General features: G+C 48.1%; 2 protein-coding genes across 2 annotated transcripts; one reads left to right on the top strand and one right to left on the bottom strand.

Annotated features, from left to right (window-relative positions):
• Nucleotides 1-5,127: 5,127 nt before the first annotated feature.
• On the bottom strand, nucleotides 5,128-7,362 carry LOC120952427 (tRNA modification GTPase GTPBP3, mitochondrial). The gene is made up of 3 exons (XM_040371748.2): nucleotides 7,081-7,362; nucleotides 6,499-6,675; nucleotides 5,128-6,422 (listed from the first exon to the last, which is right to left on the bottom strand). Exons 1-3 carry the CDS (start codon nucleotides 7,184-7,186, stop codon nucleotides 5,218-5,220), a joined length of 1,488 nt encoding a protein of 495 aa, XP_040227682.2. The 5' UTR covers nucleotides 7,187-7,362; the 3' UTR covers nucleotides 5,128-5,217.
• A 754-nt stretch (nucleotides 7,363-8,116) lies between these two features.
• On the top strand, nucleotides 8,117-14,816 carry LOC120952649 (protein ENL). Its single transcript, XM_040372086.2, has 3 exons — nucleotides 8,117-8,839; nucleotides 10,159-10,451; nucleotides 10,519-14,816. The coding sequence occupies exons 2-3, from the start codon at nucleotides 10,271-10,273 to the stop codon at nucleotides 13,488-13,490; spliced, it is 3,153 nt and encodes a 1,050-aa protein (XP_040228020.2). The 5' UTR covers nucleotides 8,117-8,839; nucleotides 10,159-10,270; the 3' UTR covers nucleotides 13,491-14,816.
• The last annotated feature ends 117 nt before the right edge of the window (nucleotides 14,817-14,933 follow it).

The following is a 14,933-nucleotide window of genomic DNA, read 5'->3' as shown; positions in this document are numbered from 1 at the left end:
AGACATCAGGCATGAAAAAGGTATGGAAGTTAACAGGTTCGAGACGATGTTTATTCTTGTTTATTCGAGATGTCTGTCGGGGCACCTCCATATAACTCTATACGTTTGTTCAAGTCTGGTGTCTGATGTGCGATTGGTGCCAGAGCGTGCTGTATGTTTTCAACCAAATCTTTAAAAAGCAATGTGTATTCATCTATAATGCGATATACCTCACATTCCCTGCGTTGTTCAAGGTTTCTAAACCTCAGCAGTTTGCGTTGTCTACTGATGTCGTCGTTCGATGCTACAAATGGCATATTGTTGACACATGTCCTTCATTTAAGCATTCTACAATTTAAGATAATGCCTTAGAGGATGTAATGGCAGGCTTTTACTATTGGCTGTAGTACAAATGCTTTAAAAATCTAAAAGCCGTGGGACATTGGCCATACTTGCTAGTGTAATTTAATAATACTTTATTTTGAGATCCGGCACGACCATTCTCTCGATGACCAAACCAAGCTTCCACCAGCCTCCGCACTAGTAGCGAGTACGGACAATATACCCCGGCTTTAATAAAAATCTTCCCAACAAATTCGTTTAAAAAGTATCACAAATATAAGATAGCATTTTCCTGATGGTGTGTTGCATTCAAAGGTCCCGAAACGCTGGAAAATCATTTGAAAGAGTAGAAGCGGGATAGCCATTAAAAGCTGTTATCACCAAGTGCCTACCATTTATCATAACGAATTGCAAGTTAGTAAAATTAACAAGGCCTAGCTGACAATCAATCGTTTCCACATATCAGAAGAATCCCCAACAAGCCGCTCAATTATTTGAAATGGAAAAACTATCTCACAAGTGTTTGCTACTAATCAGTGCCACTTACAGCGCCCTTCCGGGTGTACTTCCCGTTTCATCCTTGGCCGTAGCGAAAGTGGGAAGTTTATCTTCAGTAGCTTCCGCAAAGCAACATACCTCGTCGCCTTTTGCGGCACTCAATAAACAGTAGACCACGTGAAAAAAAAAACAATGACCTGATGACAGATTTCTTTTGTTTTTCCCAACGCAGTAGCCCCGTGGTGTCTACGGGCAACTAGACTACTCCGCTCGGCGGCTAAAATCTGCTAGCAAGCGAGCATAGTGGTGCCAGCATCTCACACACTCTCTATACACTCAAAGGGCGTGTATTGGCACGTGAACCTTTTGCTTTAATAACTTTTGACGGCATGGTAGGGTGGTGGAAAATGGGACTAGAACCTCCTTCATAGACACTTTACATCGCGCTGCCACTCACGGTCATGGTCGCTTCCGTCTGGCTGCACTGGCTGGATCGGTGAAACCCGTTAAACCACCTGAATGGTTTGATAGGAGAGTATGGCTTTCTTGATTTTATCCCCTTCCCTTTTCCACTAACAGAAAACTGTGCCACCTTCTTTGCGAAATCACTTCCACCAACGACGTGGCTGGCTGCTCGGTGATTAAAATGCAGCAGTCTTTTCCGCAATGACACACACACACGCACATAAAGACGCGTTTCCCCCCATGACCGTGGGTTATGGGGGTTTCCCCCCTTCCTTCATTATGCCTTTTTGCGTGTACAAAAACAAAAGATCCACTTCTGACCGGTCGGTTAGGGCATGCGGGACCAACAAACGGGACAAGTAATTTATTTCTTATTTATTCCACGCTTCCCGCGAAACGCTGCAATGCCATTCCGGTACGACTGGTTCGACTGGAATGCTGCCGCTGCTTTTACTTCTGTTCTTTATCGGTTGGGCCAGCATTTCTTTCCCTATTTTGTTCCCTGCGCGTGTCCCCAGCGTCGTGAGTGAATTAGAAGGTTCACAAATATCCTCTCACCATTTAAGAACGCGGGCTAAAACTGTACGTCTTTGTGAGTGTGTGTGTCAGCCTATTCCAATCGGCTCCGAGTCGGCCGTACTTTCTGCGTCTAATTTATCACGCAACGTTGGGGGACAGTCCAGTTAAAGCTCTTATTATCATGTTAATTAAATTGTCCATTTCCGTTGCGTTGCGGCGGCAGAGGCATCGTTTTCGTGAAATGAATCATTCAGAGTCTTGCTGAGAGTGCCGAGAATCTCGAGCGGCGATTAAAGATAAAGCATTATCTTGGCACTATCCAATTAGCTTGCCGAAGAAGCGACGAGAAAACCCCTCGAAAACAACAACCCTTAACACTTTAAATCGAACTGTGATTTCTGTGCACGCTTCCAGGAAACGCGAGATTCGAGAAGTTTGAAGGGCTGCGAAGGGATCGAACCGCGCGGTATCGCCGTAACGCTACCAAACTGCCGCTTCCTCTTGCGGCGCTTTAGTGGGGGCTGCACGCAACAACTTTTCAAGAAATACCCCCCAAACCACCGTGGAGAGACGTGGTGGTCGTGGAAGGGAAAGCACAATGCGATGGAAGTCCCACGGTCCCCACTTCCCCGATTTGGGCGGGATTCATTTCGATCTTCTCACTCGACGGTCGGCCGTTGCCTCCCCCCTCTCGGAGATAATAATCCTTTTTCGTCTTATCCGTTCGTCCTGCCGCTGTGGTACATTGCAATCAGGCGCACCGGCAACAACCCGAAATAAAAACAAAAATAGATCATCCCGCGCACGTGACCGAATCGGTGGTTGCTGTTTGCGCGGCACCCATATGCTAGCCTTAGTGGGGCAGGTGTGATGGAGGGATTTATGTGTACGTGGGTATCGGCCGTATCGGAACAGCGGGCCACACAAGGGCGAAGAACCACCACTCACTAGAAGCTGTCTCCAAACTTTCGTCCACCCTCGTACCGTGCTGCTTCGTCGGGTTCTTGGTTCCATGCTTGGACCTATCTTCCTTCGTAGTTTTGGTGGTCATGTTCTCCCACACACCGAACCGAGCTGTTCGTTGTGGCTAGCTGTCTTACGCTCTTGTTGTGCAATGAATCGTTCGTTCGTTCGTTCTCCTCGTTTTTTTTTTCAACTTGATCGATCGATCCCGAAAATACGAAGCACACGTCCTTTATCACCACGGGAACTGACGGTGCAAACTTCTTCCTCGCTGCACATAGCGCAGACACAACCGGCCAAGCTAAATAGCTTCGCTGCGAAGCACTGCGCCCGATTCCGCATCCCGGGATGCACCTGGGTAGTAAATAATTTTGATACTTCAACATCTGTTTCGAATGGGTGGAGTAAATGTACTTTTCAGTTCATTCCATCCGTCGCTTTCGTTCTAAACCGGTTTTCACACATATGGCTTACGATGGGTTTATGTTCTTTTTCTTTTTTGTTAATAATTTTGGCCTTTTCTGTTGAAAACTTTGGTGGACCTCGATCGAAGTTTTACGTTCTAGAAAATAATGTTCTGTCACGTACAAAACACACAAAAAAAAACCGGTTTCCAGTGGGAAGTCCACTACGGAGCGAGGCAATTAAATGTGGGCCAATTAGCAATTCCAAAACTGTGGATGAAATATAATCACATTTTTTTGTATTAAAAAAACTATGCAATAGTTGACGGGTACAACAACATGCTAGTTGACGACTCTAGCATGCGATCTACCGATACTAGAAAAGTAATAAAGAAGTAAGTAAATAAATTAAATTAAATTATTTAAATTAACTAATTAATCAATCTATCTATCAATAAATGATAGTAGTAATCATCCTAACTTGTCTGGGCATCATGATCAGATAAAAACAGACAAAATTCCAAAGAAGTTCATTATGTTGCAGAGTCTTTTCTGGCTTGTTCCACACAATGAGATGTTAAAATATATGAAAAATGGGTACGTATTCAGTTACAGCTCGCTCATCTTCTCCAAGATATTCTGCATGGTGGAGAAATGTTTGAAGATAAATTTTCCAAAATGATATCTTTTCTGAAAGGTTTCCAATCCAAAGGTTTCCAAGTGTTTGAAGATAAATTTTCCAAAATGATATCTTTTCTGAAAGGTTTCCAACTCTTCAAATTTATGGATCAAATATATTATAAATAATAATATAATGGGGAAAATGCTAATGACCAACCTATGTCCCTTCTCTATGTGAAAGGTATTGAAATTGATGCGTATAACTCGGAGTAACGATGGATGTATAACTGTATAAAAAAATACATGCAATTAATGATAATTTTAGATATTAATCCGAAATTGAAGACTACTGCTTATTCATGTACTGAGCCTTAAGCCTTATACGGACGTCACACGAAGCGCAAACTCAAAAAAATACGCTTGATTTGTATGGGAGAGCGTAAACTTCCTGTCAAAAGATTATAGGGTTGTATGGCTGAAATCCAGTTTACGCCAAAGTTTACGCTTCGTGTGACGTCCGTATTATGATTGTCAGTAATTTTTATTCGTTACTTACATTAAGGACATTAATTTATTATTTTTTAATATTAAGTATTATTAAGTAATAGTGGCAGAATGTGTATTATTAAGTAATAGTGGCGCTCAAAGCGTTACAAGATGAAATTTCAACACTTCATCCAACACCACCAACACGAAGTACAAGGCGCCTCCACGGGAAAACCTGAACGTCATATTTGAGCTGATTTTATCGCAATGTAAAAAATAATGTAAAGGTAAGTACTACTTAACCATATTCATCTTTTAAGTACGATAAAGTTACAATTGTGCCTCGACACTGGTACGCTGACCAGTTCTTTGGCAAAAGTTACACCAAACCCCAGTGGACAGGTTAGGCTGAACCTGAATAAAACAAGTTCAGTTTGATAGAACTCATCGCTTCACAACACAGCATTAGCATTAGCAACGACGTATCCTTCCTTTTGGTTGTAAATGCTAATCCTTTGCTGCTGACACGCCTGTATGTCCACCGTGCGTCAATGTTACGATACGCCATACACACACAGACGTACACACTTCAAAACCTCCGTTCCCGGCGGTCATAACGAGATCAAACGCGCTGATCCTTGCTAATGTGTGTTCCGAGAAAATACTATCAACAAGGTTAAATGACGGCAGGGCTGAGCTGCTGTACCAGTACTGCAGGCATCCTTTGCCCTGTCAGCACCGGATATGAGCGGGCACAGAGCTGCCGTACCTAGAAAGGAAAATGATTGTACAGAGCTAATGGGCTACAGAAACAAGCTAGGTGTTTATCAAAACCTCGTTTCGCAAACTGTTCGCAATAATTGGATTACCAATGCGAGCTTTCGGCTGCTTTCAATCCAACCCAAACCTGGGGCGCATTTTTTTTTTTTTTTGCTTCACTTTATTTCCCAATGCAAAACGTGCTAAATATGACGTCAAGTATTTCCTCCGTCTCCACCGTGCCCGTAATCTTGCCGATGCAACGCACCGCATTTCGCAGGTGATGCGTAACGATCGCCAGATCCCGGTTCGGTGCACCAGTTTCGTGGAAATAGTCTCGGAACTGCTCCAGGCACGCCAAACACTGCTTCAGATGGTAGCGGTGTCGCTCCTGGCTGATGGTTGGACTTTCGACCGACGGATCACCGCACAGCTGCACCAGGCGTGTTTTAAGGCGCTCGAGAAGCTCCGGCAAACCGGACTGCGTTTGGCAGGACAGAAAACTAAAGCTATTGTTATGCGCTGACAACCGTTCCCATGTACCACTGGTCAGTAAGTCACATTTGTTCAACACTATCAGCGCGCGGGACATCATATCCGCGTCAAGGCCAAGCGTTTCCATGTACTCCCGCAGGTAAGTATCCAATCGGTCGACCGTTTCGACACGTGAAGCGTCCACCACCAACAGCAACAGATCGGCACTTTCTACATACGCACGAGCACGTGCAATGCCTTCACTTTCTACCACATCTTCCGTGCCCTGCCGCAGCCCGGCAGTGTCGCCCAGTATCACTGGATAACCGCCAATGTCGTAGTGCGACTCCACGATGTCCCTTGTCGTGCCGGCGATGCTCGTTACGATCGACACGTTGCGCTGGCTGAGCAGATTGATCAGGCTACTTTTGCCCACATTGGGTGCACCAACGATGGCCGTTCGCACACCGTTCCGGAGCCGCTCTCCGCGCCTATTGTCGTTCAGATGGGCTTTCAGCTGTCCGATTACGCCTTCAATGTTCTGCACCGCTACGCTCAGCACATTGTCATCGACGTCCTGATCTTCGGCAAAGTCTATGTACGCTTCGATGCTGGCGATAGCCTGGACGAGCTGAGTGCGCAGATCGTTGTAAAAGCACGACAGCTGCCCATTTGCTTGCCGTAGTGCTTGCTTCCGCTGCGCTTCCGTTTCGGCGTGGATCAAATCCGCCAGACCTTCCACTTCGGTAAGATCCATCTTCCCGGCGTAGAACGCACGTTTGGTAAACTCGCCCGGTTCCGCTATTCTGGTGTCGGGAAATGTGGCTAAGCTGTCGTACATGGCGGACACTATGGCCGTGCCTCCGTGGACGTGAAACTCAATCGTGTCCTCGCCGGTAAAGCTTTGAGGGCCTGTAAAACAGTAAAAAAAAGGGAAATCATTATAACAGTTCAAGATCAAAAGGCTAGCTGATATAGCTGATATTACCTGGGAACCATAACAAAAGACCTCGATCTATCATTGCGTTCGTTTGACCGTGGAATATTTTTGTCAGTACGGCTCGCCTCGGTGCCGGAAACGATTTTAATCGAGTTTTTTTGTCGACAATGGCACGTGAGGCTGAGCCGGACACTCTTATTACTGCTACGCCACACTTCCCGAATCCTAAAATGGGACGAGTAAATAAAAAAAAAACATTAGAATGTATAACAACATAGCATCTGTGTGATTCATCGACTGAATTACAATAATTTAAGTGAAAACTACAAACTTAATAAGCGGCTTGAAAATTATTCCAATCATATTAGCAAATTCACTTTGCCACATTCATAAAAATAATTATTTTAATTTTTTTTGGTAATTTAACGACCGAAAATTTTGAATTTTGGCGCCATCTATTCAAATTTGACAACACACCCATCTGTGACATCTGTGGGAGACAGCTGATCCGAAAGTAAACAATCCCGCAACAAAAACAATACCGGCGGCACCGCCAATTGGAAATACCAATCTTTTAGCTCTTCTGCATGCAATTTTCTCTTTCAGCGTATTATGGTATCCGGTGCTTACCTGAAGATAGGCCAAAGATTGTCGAACTATTTCGTACGGTTTGCCGTAACGTTGTATTAAAAAACTGTTTCACAAACATTGCGCCGTACAAGCGAGTGGTCAACATTTTCCCTGGACTGTTTGCCACGACTGAAATGCGCGATATTTTATTGCATAATATAGACAACAAAAAACACGTAAAAATGGTTTACACTGTGTTTGGTAAATCAAACTTTTACTCCCACTCGCCAAAAGCAAACACAACATAAAAATTGAACGTGTGAGAAGGCTAGTGCAGTTGTTTTATTCATGTTACTTTGACACATGCATTGCGCTTGCATTCTGAGTTTGATTGGAATGAAATAAAAGACCATTATTGTAAATCAAACATCGGTTTTGCGGCCCTAAATCGTAGCAATAAAAACAAAATTTTCTGTAAAACCCGTAATAAAGCTCCATGCAGAAAAAGATGGCATTTCATAAAAAATAACGGGAAGACTGTGGCCGCGGCTTAACTTCTCAATGCGTGTGTTATCCGACATCTAGGTGGCGCTAGTGTCGAACAAAAGAGTTAGAATTGTCGTTATGTCCATTGCCAGTTTTTCATTACATTTCATTTCACATTCATTTTCTCGATCAATTGCTGTTGAAAGGACTCAAACGAATGCGAAGCTTTATGCAGTTTTTGTCATATTCCGTTTGTTAAAATTTCAACTCGATTATGCGTTACACCTTCGTTACGAGACGTTACATTGTAGCTGTCAAAAATAACGCTTCTCTTTTCAAAGGCGGATCTTTGACCGCAGCCTCATGTTTACCAAATGCACACACATTTTGGTGCAAAAAAGTACAGAATCGAATGAAAAAGGCGAGACGATGTGTTTTTGCTACCTTTTGCATCTAATTTCTGGCCAAATTACTGCATCTTCTAGATAGTAGCATACGAAAAACCCTCTCTCCACGCTGACCTATTTTAACCGTCATCTTCAAACTTTTCAAAAAAAAAAAAAAAAGCAGGCACAAAAATGTCACTGTCAACACTCTGCGTTTGCGCCCCCACTTTCCACACATCGTACAGGTTCGCAGCGAAAGACAGATATTCTTTTTTCTCTCATCCCTACTGTAACCCCGTACATACACTCATCCACAGGGGATGTGCCACAGGAAATAAGGCAACATATTCGCGCAAACTAATCGAGGTAGCGAGGTAATGTGTGCATCGGCAGAGCTGTAAAGTGTAACAAACAGATCGTGTGCTGCATCGCATTGGCGTATTCGAGGGTGTGTGTAAAAAGTGTTTCGCCACGGGAAACCGACGAGTGCTGTGTGGTTCTAGGCCGACCCACTCTGGCCGAGGTGGTGGTGGCGCGGTGATCGATGCGAGTGAAAACGTCGCTTTTCACGGGAACACCGCAGCGCGTCCGCGTTTCGATGTCAAAGTGTGTGTGTGTTTTCCTTTCCCCCTACTGGAAGCCTAACGCCGAGCTACGGCCGACCCGTCAAGAAGTGGCGCTGCCGCTGGCTTGTACCTGCGTGCGTGTGTAGCAGCAGCAGCAGCCGCCACCGCTTCCAGACAGCCAGATTGTGCCAATATCGGTGAAATTTAGTCGTGAAAACCCGAATGCTGCGTGCAAGCAGCAAATTTTCAAGCAAAACAAACGGACGGTAGAACGTTCAAAGTGAGCTTCTAACCCAGCGGCAACAACGGGGGTGGTTGGTTGTGTTATTGCGTACCGAAAGAGACATTCCCCGCTGCAACCCTTGCTGGCTGTGCGTTTAGGTGAGTAAAGGTGTACTTGTAAGCAGCAATCCCATTGCACCGATGTCTCGAAATAGGCCCGCAAGGCGCTGCAAAGTTGGGTCGCAAATAGGCACACAATCAATCACGTCGCGCCAACCAAACAGTGTGCCGCCACAAGGCTGGACGGTGCTTTTCCTCCTCCGTGCTGCTAATGTGCATATTCATTAGGGATATCGAAAGCCATCCGTCTCATGCATTGCTGACAGAAGGCCTTCCTAGCCTAGCGACGAAATGAGCCTACTCTTCCTAACTGGAGTTTATATGCGTGCCAGAGACGGAAGTGTTTGTGGTTTGCAGCGGTTCCTCCGAACACATTTGATTGTCCATCCATGTGTTTGGAAGAGAATTGTTTTGCGGTTAGCCATATGGTAATTCAGTTTGTTATCTCGTGCGAAAACAACAGCTCTCCGGCCGGCCGGGAAAAGAGTGGACCATGTGGATGGGTCTTGAAGCGAAAAAAAACTATCCACAATTCTCTCCCATCGCCCAGAAAAAGCACCTTTTTACAGAAAGTTGACCGGGAAGTATTTTCCGCCCGTGTATTTGGTGGCGCTGCTGCTAGAATGTTATGTAAATAATAACACGATGCGTATGCCGATGCAATGCATACTGCTGCGCATACAGCGAAATTCACAAAGTATATCGCTCATGAACAAACAAAAACAAACAGCCCTGTAGCACGAATTGAATACAACACCCTACACGAACGAGTGAATTATTCCATCATCCAGCAGCAGGCCGGAATGCAACATTTCGGATGCACACAGTAGTAGTGCACCGGCTCCATGGCATGCTGGGAACGCGTGGTGAAAACGCGCAGGATGACGAGGGGAAAAGTGTGGGAGAGAGAGGCTGTTTGGATTGCTTTGCTTCTGCCCTAGCTTCACCTGCTCCAACTCCCCCCCCCCCCCCCCCCCCCCCCCCGACTGCCCCATGCCGGGTGCAGTGCGAGAAGAGAATATTGATTTTTTCCCTCCGGCAAGCAAAGTGTGCTGAAGTTTCTTCGCACCCGATCCAGGAAGAAACTGCAAACAACACACACACACACACACACACACACCGCATCCTTTACGGTATGCAGGAACACATACCGCCCTTTCGTACTGTGCAAACACAAACGCAGAAAAGCTTTCGTCCTTTGCAGAGGGGAGGGGGGAATTGACGGATGATGCGTTTTACGGGAAGAGATTTGTACCGTATTATGAGCAAGATTTAGGCTTCATATAAAGTTAATTTGTTTAAAAATTGGTTTCTCTAACGCTTTCCTGTAAATAACCCTATTTTTTTATGCATTTTAGATACCTTTGACAGAAAAGTGCCCTCCCCCTTCTCTTGAAGCGCTTCACAACTCCCACACTTCCGTGAGCGTGTGGTAACGGAAAAGCTGGCTACCAATACCCCTACCCTGCGATGTCGGTGAAGATCTCGTTCGAAATCGGGCATGTGGCCTCGGTCAAGAGCCGCCCGACGGCGGAAGGCTATACGCACGACTGGGAGCTGTTCGTGCGCGGCCTGGACGGTACCGATATCAGCCACTTTGTCGACAAGGTGGTCTTCAATCTGCACGAATCCTTCCCCAAACCGAAACGAGGTAAGAGCAGCGGCAATAGCATCATACATGTTCCAGTAGCCAGTAAAATTTTTGTCCCATTTTCCAGTGTTTAAAGAACCGCCCTATCTGGTGAAGGAAGCCGGGTACGCCGGTTTCATACTGCCCGTTGAGATTTATTTCAAAAATCGGGACGACCCCAAAAAGACCGTGTACAACTACGATCTCGATCTGACGCCGGCAAAAAATCAGCGCGAAGATTACGTGTTCCACAGCCCGTCGGATGAGTTCCGGCGGAAGCTGCTGAAGGGTGGCGGTTCGATCATACCCGGGAGCGGCAACGCCGGCAACAGCGCCAGCAACGAGTACAAAAGCAGTCGCGGTGGGCATGGCGGCGGCGGTGGCGGCGGGACCGAGCGCTCTTCCGGTGGCAGCTCCTCCCAGGACAAGAAATCCAAATCGAAATCGTCCTCCTCGGTGGACGATACGAAGGGACAGTTTGCGGAGCTGTTCGGTTCACCGTTTCCGCACAAATCGAGCGGTGGCAGCGGTGGTGGTGGTGGTGGTGGTGGCGGCAGCAAGGTATCGCCGGACCCGAAACTGTCCTCCACCAGCAAGACGTCACCGGCGGGCGGGTCCGGCAGTGGCAAAGCACAGTCGGGCCAGAAATCATCGTCCGATTCGTCGCGAGCGACCCTTCCCGGCTCTTCCAACTCGTCGTCGCTGTCGTCGGCAAACGTCACGTCGAAGGAGAAGGACAAATCCTCCACCTCCTCCTCGTCGTCCTCCTCCAAGCACAAACACTCGAGCCCGAACAAGGAGGGCAAAAAGTCGTCCAACTCATCGTCCTCTGCCTCAATGTCTGGCACGAGCGGGCTGGCGGAGGAAAAGCACAGCAAAGATAAGAAGGACAAAAGTCACTCGAAAGAGCGCGACAAAGGTAGCAGGGATAAGGGTGCAGCGAACAGCGGCAGCTCTAGCGCTGGCAGTGGAGTTCCGAACAGCAGCAGCTCGCAATCCCTGCCCGGCGGGTCCTCCTCGATGAAGCGGCCGGTCCCGGCCAGCCCCAAGCGATCGAGCACAAGCAGCACGAATAGCAATAATAGTGTAAGCAACAGCAGTAGCAATCCTACAGTTCCTAACAGCGGCAGCGGTGCTCCGAGCGGCGGCCAGTCCGGGGCTAAAAGCTCGGACAGCAAGCGGAGCAGCACAACCAACGAGAAGGAGAAGAAGAGTAGCAAAAAGGAGAAGAAAAGCTACGAGAAGGATAAGGAGCGGACGGACTCCTCTTCCTCCTCGAACCAGCAGCGAAAGGGCGAACGAAACGCGGAACCGCCGCCGAAGCAGCCCGCCAACAGCGGTGCGTACGGTTCTGGACCAACCGCCGCCGGTTTGTCGAAAGGGGAAGGCCCTCAGCCGGGAAACACCGGGAAATCTTCTTCGTCTGGCGGAGGTAGCAAGGGCAGCTCTGCCAGCGCGCCAACCGCGGCTGACACGGGCAAAGAAGGAGGAAAGGTATCAGTGACGTCTTCTTCGAATCGAGACTCGTCGAACGCAAATTCCTCCGCCACCGGTGCCGGCTACACGAAGGACAAAAAACAGCACCAAAATGCGAATGATTCGAATGCGGTCCCGAAGCCGGACCCGGCGGTGGTGCAGTCGGCAAAGGTGCCCGAAAAGAATGACAAGGACCGGGAGAAGGACGACGCGCGAAAGCACAAGCATAAGAAAAAGGACAAAACGAAAGACAAGGAAAAGGATCGATCGGCTACCGGGAAGGACAAGAAGGACCGGAAAGACAAGGACAAACCAACGGGCGGTGAGGGGCCGGCCCCGACAAAGGCCAGCTACTCGACACCGACGCGCGAGCTTGCGGAAAGCAGTGGACCGGGCAAGACAAAATCGCACGCAAACGCCGCCGCCAGTGACTCGACCTCCAGCAAACCGACCGGGCACGATCGGGAGAAGGCCACCTCGGGCAATCTTTTCTCGAGCTCATCGGCAACGCGCCACGGTGGTGCGCCACAGCCGTCGTCCAAGTCGAGCACACCGGTGGTGGAAGCTCCCGGTGGACAGGGCAGTGGCGGCGAGGAGAACTCGAACGATTCGGATGCTCGTACCGGTGGTGGGGGTGGCGAAAACAGTCGTGCACCCTCGACGCTGCCGCCGAACGAGAAGGACTCGGAAGCGTCCAACAGCAGTATCGCCGACCTGCTACCGGCTGGCGGCAGCACCTCGTCCGGCCACGTGCAAAGGCCCCCGTCGGCGACATCGTCCGGTACGACCGGATCGAACAGCCGGACGGCCGATACGAGCGAAAAGTATCACCACCACAAGAGCAAAAAGGACAAATCCTCCAAGGGACAGGGGGCGACAGCTGCAACGCCGCCGGTAGAGGCGAAGGAAAGTTCCAGCGCGAGCGAGCCGGTGAAGAAGCGGAAGCGCAAGAACAAAGACACCGACGCGGAAAAGGTTCAGAAGGATGCACCGGCGGCAGCAGCAGCAGCAGCAGCAGAGCCTACTACGACTGCATCGTCCCGAGAGCGGCGCAGCCTTTCGCCTCCTTCTCCGCCCGCATCCTCCAACAGCCTAATGGAGCCGCCGACAAAGATACCAAAGAAGGAGGAACACCATGCCGCGGCAGGCGGCGGCAAAGCGTCGTCGGGCCAGGATCCGCTCGACCATTCACTGAACAATAACAACAATAACAACAACAACTTCAAGCAATCGATAGGCGGCGGCGGGGGTGGTGCCGGCCCGGCTGCACCCGAGGACAACGGTACCAGCTCGTTCGGTGGTACCGCCGCGTCCAGCAATCACGGGGGCAGTGGCTCTGCCGGTGGTGGTGGTGGTGGTACGGGCTCGAGCAACGTCTCGCTTACAGGGGACTATATGCTCGAGCTGAAGGACCTGCAGCACAAAATTATGACGCTGCAGGACAACACGGAACTGCAGCGGGTGGTGGAGATGATCGCGGCAACCGGATGTTACGAGATTACGAGTGCCACGTTTGATTTCGATCTGTGCGCGTTGGACGTTATGACGGTGCGAAGGTTGCAGGACTTTTTCGCCACCTCCTGACAGTAGTAGACGCGAAGGCGGGATGGAGCGCCGTGAAGACAAGGAGCAAGGTATGCAGTGTGCTGTTGGAATACGTGAGTGAGTGTGTGTATGTCTCTGTGTACCGTACCATTATGAGCTTGTTCGAACATTGCGGGAAAGGAAACACAATGCTTAAAACACTCACCCGTTTCCAGTACTACCTGGGTCGCAGGCGGCTTCGCAGCTAAGGGGCAGCGCGTGGGGAGCGTGTAATAGAAGGATTGTAGGTAGATAAATATGTTTCCATAATACGAACAATTTGAACGTGTACACAACCCCGTTCCGTTGCGGTTGGACGATTTCGCTAGGTTACGTTTACCGTTTTTCGCTAGGTTAAGTGACCCTTATCGATCGGACTGAGGAGTGCTGAAAACTGTACGTAGAAGATTGCACTTAATATGGCTAGATTTTAAGGAAACAAAGCGGCAAACCAGACACATTACTTTACGCCAGATAAAGTGTGTCCCTTAGGATAAGTGAGCTAATGCGTACACATGATTTCATAGCTGTATCCGTACGTGCATTAGATGCACCAAGCACTGAATGCATTCGCTTCTTCAGCTACCCGCTTTTCTTGTCCCGATATAAGTTGAAACAAAAAAAAAGAGGTGGAACCAATCATGAGTAATGGCAGAGAAAGCGCAAAAGTAGTATCAGGATTATTTAGAATGCAACAAAGAGCGTGCAATGCAGTAAGAGAGAAAGTGTAAGGCAAGGGTAAGCGCACATGTTTCAAGCGTTGAACTGATTTTTTTAATAGCTTCCCAGCTGCGTATGTTTGTGGAAAGAATGCGTATAAAGTACAAAAAAGTAATGGTCGGTGAAGGAAAGCCAGCGATAGTCGCACCAGTAACCAGTCCACGTTTTGCATGCGCCTTCTTCAAAGGAACCCAATGGCCCATCTCTCAAACGGCCAGTTCTGCGGGGGCATTTCATCATGTAGCACGATCCTATTAGCCGTTAGCTGTTTACATTTCGTGAGTTGTTTTAAACTCCTTACTTTTCGTGGGCCTTCTACATTTAATCTCATGGGCAGTTTTTACGACCTACAAACGACTATTTTCATTACTACATTAAACGTAAGAGATTTGTTCAGGCATATCTGTTGGAGCAAAAACAAACAAAAGAGCAACTAATAGATCAACTTCCTGATTGTTCCTCGGTTCACATGTCTAAGGGCTAAGGGAAAATCGCTCAATTTGAGCAAAGTACTGTGCAGTGGGAGTTCCGCTCCTTATTATTATATGGCCAGAATAGCTTAGAGATGGATGCGACAGGGTGTGTGTTCTTATGTGCAAAAGTGTTACGTTGCAAAACCGTACGTAATTTATTGATGAATTTCATCCCGCAATCCTCAACAATCTCTCGTAGCTGCTAGCTACACAAAATACGGTTTGTGGCGCGCCGATATAACCCCGTCAG

Source organism: Anopheles coluzzii, chromosome 2 (assembly GCF_943734685.1).
Source record: "Anopheles coluzzii chromosome 2, AcolN3, whole genome shotgun sequence".
In the NCBI taxonomy this organism is placed as follows: Eukaryota; Metazoa; Arthropoda; class Insecta; order Diptera; family Culicidae; genus Anopheles; species Anopheles coluzzii.
The sequence above is the reverse complement of the archived record's forward strand: the minus strand, read 5'-3'. Positions and strand labels throughout refer to the sequence as shown.

Coding starts and splice junctions, on each gene's coding strand:
- LOC120952649 (XM_040372086.2), top strand. CDS start 10,271: ATGTCGGTGAAGATCTCGTTCGAAATCGGGCATGTGGCCTCGGTCAAG. Junction 10,452..10,518: donor CTTCCCCAAACCGAAACGAG/GTAAGAGCAGCG, acceptor CCCATTTTCCAG/TGTTTAAAGAACCGCCCTAT.
- LOC120952427 (XM_040371748.2), bottom strand. CDS start 7,186: ATGTTGACCACTCGCTTGTACGGCGCAATGTTTGTGAAACAGTTTTTT. Junction 6,676..7,080: donor AATCTTTGGCCTATCTTCAG/GTAAGCACCGGA, acceptor GTCCCATTTTAG/GATTCGGGAAGTGTGGCGTA. Junction 6,423..6,498: donor TCTTTTGTTATGGTTCCCAG/GTAATATCAGCT, acceptor ACTGTTTTACAG/GCCCTCAAAGCTTTACCGGC.